Source organism: Oryctolagus cuniculus, chromosome 11 (assembly GCF_051225735.1).
Source record: "Oryctolagus cuniculus isolate XC-2025 breed Fujian yellow rabbit chromosome 11, ASM5122573v1, whole genome shotgun sequence".
NCBI classification, from domain to species: domain Eukaryota; kingdom Metazoa; phylum Chordata; class Mammalia; order Lagomorpha; family Leporidae; genus Oryctolagus; species Oryctolagus cuniculus.
In genome coordinates, this window is record NC_142877.1 from 32,808,029 (window position 1) to 32,816,578 (window position 8,550).

Here is an 8,550-nt window from a genome sequence, read left to right on the forward strand (position 1 = left end):
GTACATATGCATGTGTGCATAAAAATTCAGAAAGGAGTGAACATGATCATTTACATTCTTTACAACTAGTTCACAGCAGCAGTCTTCAAAAAACTATAAACAACTTGGCCTGCAATAACTTTGTGCTGCACACAAAAATTAATATTTCTTTAAGAGCTCCCATGAGCAATTAGCACCCTTTTAGTAACAAAAACAGTAAACCAATAACATTGTAATTGTAAGTTTTTGGAGGTCACAACGATGTGTAGAATCAGAAAGCTTCATAGAGACATTCAAAATATATTCCAGATAGCCAAAACATTCCATTCAATTACATCAGCTTGGATATGAGTCCAGTGTAATTTTAATCCTTTCTAGAAAGCCACATTCAACAGCATGCTTTCTGTTATACATGTTAGTATTCATGTACAAAGTACACTGAGTTTTCATGAAATGTGAGATAGTTAAAGGGTCTTGATCCTTTCATCATGTGAACTCATTGCATTTAATATGAGATTTCATAAAGCATTCTAAACCTCTCAGAGAAGGCCTTACCTAAATATATTTCTGAGAAAGAAAAACTCACTAAAAATAAATTTTATGCACCAATAATAGACAACTTTTCTTTTTCTGTTTTGGCTCTAATTTTGTCAGTTTCTCAGTACTTTCACTTTTCTCCTGATTTTTTCTTATCCTTGCAGAAATGAGAAGGACAACATCAGATAGTGTCAATTTCCTTTTAGAATTTATTTTGACCAAAACATTCAAAAGAATCTCTGTTGGGGAGAAGAGATGAGTACATTCATCTTTCTACAACTTAGTAAATGAAATTAAATGTCAGCAAAATGATGTCTTAGCCACATCAGGTGTCATTCTACTTTTTGACAAACATGGAAAAACTCTTAATATGATCCAGGAATTGAAATCCATATGCTCAACTCTATTATTTAGGAAGTCATTTCTGGAACATGTTAATGAAAAATAAAATACTGCGACCAGCACTGTGGCATAGTTGGTGGAGCTACCACCTACAGTGCTAGCATCCCTTATGGGCACTGGTTCGAGTCCCAGCTGCTCCACTTCCAATCCAGCTCTCTGCTATGGCCTGGGAAAGCAGCAGATGGCCCAAGTCCTTGGGCCTCTGCACCCACGTGGGAGACCTGGAGGAGGCTCCTGGCTTTGGATTGGCACAGCTCCAGCCACTGCAGCCACTGGGGGAGTGAACCAGCAGACAGAAGACATCTCTCTCTCTCTGCCTCTGCCTCTCTGTAGCTCTGCCTTTCAAATAAATTTTAAAAATCTTTAAAAATTAAATAATAAATACTGACAATTCCATAAGAATCACACATCTGCTAGAGAAAATGGAATTCACTAGTGCCACTAGGATTAACAGTTTACTAGGGCAGTGACTGCTGCATCATTTGTACCCAGAACAGAATCTAGCAGGTCCTAGGCCACAACAAATATTTATTACATGAAAGAACAAATGGGATACGATAGTGATTATCTTTAATATTTAAGAACATATGGAAAGATATTATTTTCAGTTATATACTCAGAGGATTAAAGGGATAATTAAAACAATTATTCACTCATTCATTTAGTCAAAAATTACTTATACCTACTACTTAACAGTTATTAAGGTTCTGGAGGCAAACTGGGAAGAAAAACTTTGCTTCTGTACTTAAAATCTTAAAGTCAACTGGAAGAGTAAAAAATCTACTACAAAAGCATAAATAGAGGCAAGCATTGTGGTGCAGCAGGTTAAGCCACCATTTGCAACGCCCACATTCCAAATCAGAGTGCTGGTTTGAGTCATAGCATCTCCACTTCTGATCCGTAATCCAGCTTCCTGCTAATGCACCTAAGAAGGCAGTGGATGATTGCCTAAATACTTGGGTCCCTGCTACCCTAATGGAGTTCCAGGCTTCTGGCTTCAGCCAGACTCAGCACTGACTGTTATGGGCATTTTGGAAGTAAACAAGCAGATGGAAGACATCTCCCTTTCTCTGTCTCTCCATCTCTGTCTCTCTCTCACACTGTCTTTTCCTTTGTCACTCTTTCAAGTAAATAATTTTTAAAAAGCATATACATAAATTTACAATGACTAAGGAGATAAGGGTCATAGACATAAACAAGGCATGGTGAGAAAGATTATTCCTGGAGTGTTAGGATGTAGGGAAGGTAGGGCACCTATTTATATGGAGAGAAGCATCAAGAATGAACATACAACAATGCTTTTCATTCACAGAACCTAAAGAAATGATTAGAAGCACAGATGGGACCCTGAATCCTGTAGGAACAAGGCCTCCCTTCCTGTATTGCTTGCAGCTGGCCAGCTTTCAATAACAGTCAGTCAGGCTCTGTGCTTTCCTCTAGTGTACTCCAACTACTCCCCCATGCTTGTAACTGGATAGCAAGGTTCAGACTTCAACTCTAGTTCTGAGCTTGCCCTCTACTTACTAAGTAGTGCTTTGGACAAAGATTTAACCTTTTCACCTTCTCTAGTCAGTGACAATGAGGATGACAATACTGCATCAGATCATTGGAATGATCAAATAAGACAGCATCTGGAACATGTGTTACAAGCAATGTAACTATTTACCATGATCATAATGATGATGATGAAGCCGTTGTAGATGACAAGTTCTAATGAAGCTTTTAAATTCTTTGCAGAAATAATCTGAAATTACAAACTGATTTAAAAATAAAAGATTTATTTTGTTTATTTGAAAGGCACAATTACAGTGGGAGAGGGAAAGACAAAGAGAGAGATCATCCATCTACTGGTTCACTCCCCAAATGGCCACAACAGCCAGGACTAGGCTAGACCAAAGCCAGGAGCCAGGAGCTTCTTCCAGTTCTCCCACACAGGTGCAGGGGCCCAAGCACTTAGGCCATCTTCTGATGCTTTCCCAAGAGCATTAGCAAGGAGCTGGACTGGAAGTAGAGCAGCCAGGCCTTGAACTGGCACGTCCATATCAGATGTTGGTGTCCCAGGCATTGGCTTTATCTGCTACACTACAACTCCAGGCCCCCAAATCACATACTTCTGTGTTAGCTTATGAGCTCCCCTTTTGCATTTATCTAGGGCAGTGGTCTCCATTTAGAGGCATCTAGAAGTGTGCAGGGAATTGGGGCTGTGATTTTTTTTTTTTTAAGATTTATTTATTTATTTGAAAGTCAGTTACACAGACAGAGAAGAAGAGGCAGAGAGAGTGGTCTTCCATCTGCTGGTTCACTCCCCAATTGGCCACAATAGCTAGAGCTGCACCAATCTGAAGTCAGGAGTCAGCAGCCAGGAGCTTCTTCCAGGTCTCCCACACAGGTGCAGGGGCCCAAGGAGTTGGGCCATCCTCCACTGATTTCCCATGCCATAGCAAAGAGCTGGATCAGAAGGCAGCCAGGACTTGAACCAGCACCTATATGAGATGCCGGAACTGCAGGCAGCAGCTTTATCCATTACACCACAGCGCAGGCCCCTTGTGATTGCTTTGATGTCACTTGACTAAGGATACGCTAGAATGAAATGGGCAGGGGCCAGGTATTCCAAAGGTGTCACACCATACATCAAAGTGCTATTCAATCCAAAATGCCTATAGTATACTGTTGAAAAGCACTGGTGAGTGCTTTTCACAGAGGAAGCATCCCATGAACATCTATTAAATAACTGAACACTACTTAAAATTTGTTTCTCTCAGAACACAGCAAACTGCCAGTCCCTTGAAATCATGACTGCAGCTCATTAGTTCTTGCCTTCCCAGGTCCCCAAATCCAAACCTAATATTCAATCAACAATCAAGAAAATCTATTAACCTGTAAGATATCATCACTCTTTGAAACAGAAAAGTTAAGGCAGTGGTGCTCTACACATTCTCTCCAGAAATACGAAGAATACTGGAAAGACAATATTAAAATCTAGAGGTGCTAGGGAAATCAATAAAACTTTGCTCCATTCACTAGGTACCTAATTTCTATGTAGAAACACAAGCAAGAGCAAATTCAGAAAAAGTAGTGCTTTATAAAGAGCTTTACAGAGATAAGTTTCAAAAAAATACTGTCCTCTGAACATTAGTTGAAAGGTAGCAGATCAAAATTAATCTAGTTGGACATATACTCATTTCTTTGGGGAGTAAAAAAGCCACCAGAACACTATATGAATGTATCATATTATGTACTTTTGTGCTTCAAAAAAACGTGATATTCTCTAGGACTGATATAATGTCAGCCAAGCAACTATTTAAAAGAACAAAGCGTTGCAAAGCAAATAAATGAAGAGTAGTATAAAACAATGGAAATAAAGCAAGCACAGAAGCTATTTCAAAGGTTAAATAATTTCTCCTAACTCAGAAAAAGGACAAACTTTTCATTAGAAAAGTACAGCAAGGGGAAATAAAAGTACAGCAAGCCAATTTGCAGTGACATAGCAGAAATAGGGGTAAACATTATAAAACAAAGTATGAAAGCTAACAAGAGAAAAATGAGTCTACAATAAAACTGCATAAGTCCATAGCATTAAAGAAAATGTAAGTACTAATGGGAGAATTTTTCAGATCTTTAAAAAGATTTCAGAGTAGAAACGCTGAATTACTATGAATATTTATTTTAAGTGATACCTCTCCTTAACAGAGAAGTACATTTTTAAAACTGGTAAGTAAATTATAATTCAAAGAATTGACAGTTTGAAAGACAAAGAAAATATAGAAAATTAATTTTTGTAATAGAAGCTTTTCATGTCTCAGAGAAGACAAACACTGCTAGGTTCTTCAAAATAAATTAATTTTCAATGCCCATATAACCAGGAATTGCATTCAGGGACTTTGTATGACTTGGAATATAAAAGAAAAAATTCTCAGAAGAAAGGTAATCTATAAGCCAATGAGCAAATAAAGAACTGTCATTCACATTAATGTCAAACTTTCAATACCATCACAAAACTTTCTAACTTGCTCTTTAGAGAAATTAAATGTCGTCTATGGCCTGCTAATAATCTCCATTTATTATAACTGGTTCTCCTGAATAAAGTGTTAACAGGAGGTAGTGTTAACACATTTTGTATATTTCTATTGTATCCATTAGGAAAATAATCTGATAACTGAATACCTAGAAATTTATTTTGGGCATATATTGAGAATATAATGAATTGTGTATTTGCTAAAATGCTGGATTTTTTCAAAGGAAGGAGAAGTAGTATCATGCAAAGATACAGAGAAATAAATCCCAAATAGACGAGAGGCACACAATTCCTCAGAAATAGCATTTAGCTTCCGGTATCTAGGAAGAAGGTAGAGGCAATGGCTTAAGTCCTCTCCTTGCCAGCCTCATATCCACCTATACTTCTAGATTACAAGATTCATCTTGCAGCACAACTCAAACATACTCCACTCAAGTGGCTACATGGCCAGCTTACAGCAACTGATCACTACATCTAGCTTTGCACTTTTATAAACAATCAAAATGTGAACCATCAACATAGGAGTTGTTGGCTGTCACTATAAACTTATTGGGGCTTACACTCACCAAAGCTTTAACGTTCTTAGCTATCTTACTTTTAAAAAAAAAAAAGCAATTCCAAAAGGAACTGCAAAGTAGTTGACATCATTAAACACAGAAAGGCCTTTCTGCTTTGATGGTAATTATGGATCCCACTAGTGTAAATATACTGAAAAAAAAGAAAAAGAGAACCCTATATTGTCTGACAAAATGTATAGCTTCCCTGCATCTGTTCTAATTATTACAAACTGACAATCCTATCATAAGGTTCCTCTTACTTTGAAAGTTTCTTTCTAAAGTAGTATATGGGGGGCTGGTGTTGTGGTAAGGCAGGTAAAGGCATCACCTGCGACACTGGCATCCCATATGGGCACCAGTTGGTGTTCTGACTTCTCCACTTCCATTCCAGTTCCATGCTACTGGCCTAGAAAACAGAAAAAAAGATGGCCCAAGTGTTTTGGGCCCCTGCTACTCACATGGGAAACTGGGATGAAGCTCCTGGGTCTGGCTACTTCCTGGCCCAGCCCAGGCCATTGAGGCCATCTTGGGGAGTGAACCAGGAGATGGAAGATTCTCTCTCTTTCTCTCTGTAACTCTGACTTCTAAATAAATTAATTAACTTCTTAAAAAAGGAATATGACCGCCTCATTCTCTCCTAAAGTGTTTAACTTTAATAATTCTTTCATGTCTACAGAACTCTTTCATTTTATTGATTCATCATGATACTAATGGCATTTCATTTTGAGGTCTAAAATATCCTTCTTAGTGACCAAAAGGTGAATGCATATTTGAGGGATAATGCGCATTATATTTTTCAAGCAATATAACCCATCGAATAACAGTGACATAACTCTGGACTCTGACCTCACCTTGAGGTTTTCACTCTGTATTCACCTGCTTGCAATCTAAAACTGAAAGAACCAAAACATTTGGTCTTAACCACGTGTCTGTATTCTCAACATAAACTTAATTATCAAATAGTAGTGACCAAAGATATGCACTGTTGAAACCACAAGCTAAAGAGATGTAGACTCGGCCATCTCCAGACATTATGCACTTTCCCTGCAAGCCCAACATCATGGTCCCTCAGGCCTACTCAGACAGCTGTCCAATGTCCACCTCAAGTCTTCCTCCAAATGATCATTTCCTTACTAGTTTCCTAAACTAGAAGTCAAACTCCAATCAGCAAAGCCCTTGCTTTCACCTTACTCAAAACTAGTTTCCAATCTCCTTTGAGCAAAGGCACTTCTATTGCCATTTTTTATTGTCCAAGGGGGCAATTTGTTAATGCCCTTTTCTTGACCACACTCGCACAATTATGACATCTACCCAAAAAGCCTACCTCTAAGAATTGTAACAAATATCAGCATTTTTTTGTCATCTTGTTTTATAAATTTAGAAGGCAGCCATGCTTGTGGTCTGTTCACAATGGCATGTCGACGTCTTCCAAAGGAAAGTCAAGTTACGTTACACAAAGTGGTCGGCCTCCGCGTTCTGCAGCATCTATTAAACAAATAGCTGGCCCGTGCGTGCCCGCATTCATACAGCACACGCATGTCACTGGATGTCCTTTCTCCTCCACACGCGCTCCTGTAGTTAAAAGCACAGCTTTCTGGCAGATTCTGGCCCCCTCCCCAGCCCACCTCCCCCTGGAGCAGTTGCTTAGAGCCCCCCAACCTCCCCCGCCAAAAAAAGCCACTTTTCCCAAAAGCAAGGAGCTGGCGAGCAGGGGAAGCCGCTGCACCCGCAGCTGTCACCACGGAGCGCCGTCGCGCATGCGCGGCGCGAGCAGCTCGGCCCCCAGCGCCGCAGGTCGTCCGCAGGGCGGCTCCGGAGCCTGAGGTGGAGCGAGGGAGGCGGTGCGGGAGCGCGAGCGGACCGCGCGGCGTGCGGAGGCTCACTGCCTCAGGACTGGGTGGCGAGCGGGGCGGGCGGGCACACTCACAATTTCAGCATCCACTCGCCCTCCATCACCAGCGTCCAGTTGGAGGCGGTCATGGGCTGGACCCTGCTCTGCTCCGCCGGCAGCGAGGCCTGCTCAGAGCCGGCCGGAGTCTCCGCCGCCGCGGCCGCCGCCAGCCAGGCGGCCAGGAGCGTAGTCAACAGCCGGCCGCAGCACCCGCCCGCCATGTTGGGACACGAGACAGGCTCCTCGACAGGGTGTGTGGGGAAAGCGAGCGGCCTCACACGACCGCCCGCTCGAGGAAGCCTTTCGAGGCGGCCTGAGGAGATGCCGAGCCGCTCCGCCTCCGCCCCACTGTGCACAGACACCCCGCGCGCGACGCGAGCCGCTGACACCGCCTCTTCTCGGGCGGGGCCTGCTGAGGCCACGCCCCCTCCCGCTCTGCCCGCGGTTGCCCGGGGTGCCGGTTGCCTTGGCAACAGCCGTCCTTTCTTCCGGAGCGCCAAGCTGAAGAAAACCAGATGACCCAACGTGGTGGAAGTTAGAACCTTGCGCCGCCGGCAGGCGCAGGGTCCCGAGAGGGGTGGAGAGGTGAGGGGAGAGGGGCTGGGCATGCGGGATTTTTCTAAAGGAGAGACGTGGTTAGTCGTTAATAAGCCCACCTGCTCCTCAGGGGTAGCAGGAAGACTAGCCGTGGACTGCAAAGTCGACGTAATGTTGAACGACAAACGGAGGGACAACGGTGCGCATCCCTTGCCGAGGGAAGTGCCTCGTGCCTGTGAGGTGACACGTCACTGCCTGGTTGCAGACAATAATTAAACCAAGCAATGCCACTGCGTTTTCTTTTTAGAAAAATGATTTTAACAGACGCTTTTTAAAAAAGGAGTATTACACATAAAAGGAGTCAGATAAGACCGCCAGTTGTAATCACAAGGGACTCACCTTTCTCTCAGCCGCAGTTTTGTCAGATTTGAACTGAGAGAAAATGACTTTCAAATCTCTTTCCAGATACACATTAAACGAATCTGTTCCTTGGGACCGCTGAGCCATTAGTGTGTGAGACTGAATTGCAAATAGAAGGTGGGTGCCTGTCTTCAAAATGTGCTTCCTCTTCACTTACCGCTGTGCAAAGCGTGAAACTAAATGTGGTTTACAGATTATGAAAAAGATGTGGT

The 8,550-nt window shown here is 42.3% G+C and overlaps 1 protein-coding gene across 1 annotated transcript in view; it reads right to left on the reverse strand.

The window, feature by feature from the left end:
* The window catches only part of TMX4 (thioredoxin related transmembrane protein 4), a 55,936-nt gene extending 48,135 nt beyond the window's left edge, over positions 1-7,801 (reverse strand). The window contains exon 1 of the mRNA XM_002710979.6: positions 7,418-7,801. Coding sequence (XP_002711025.1) covers positions 7,418-7,602 — 185 coding nt within the window. The 5' untranslated portion in view covers positions 7,603-7,801. The remainder of the gene's footprint in view (positions 1-7,417) is intronic.
* Positions 7,802-8,550: the final 749 nt, after the last annotated feature.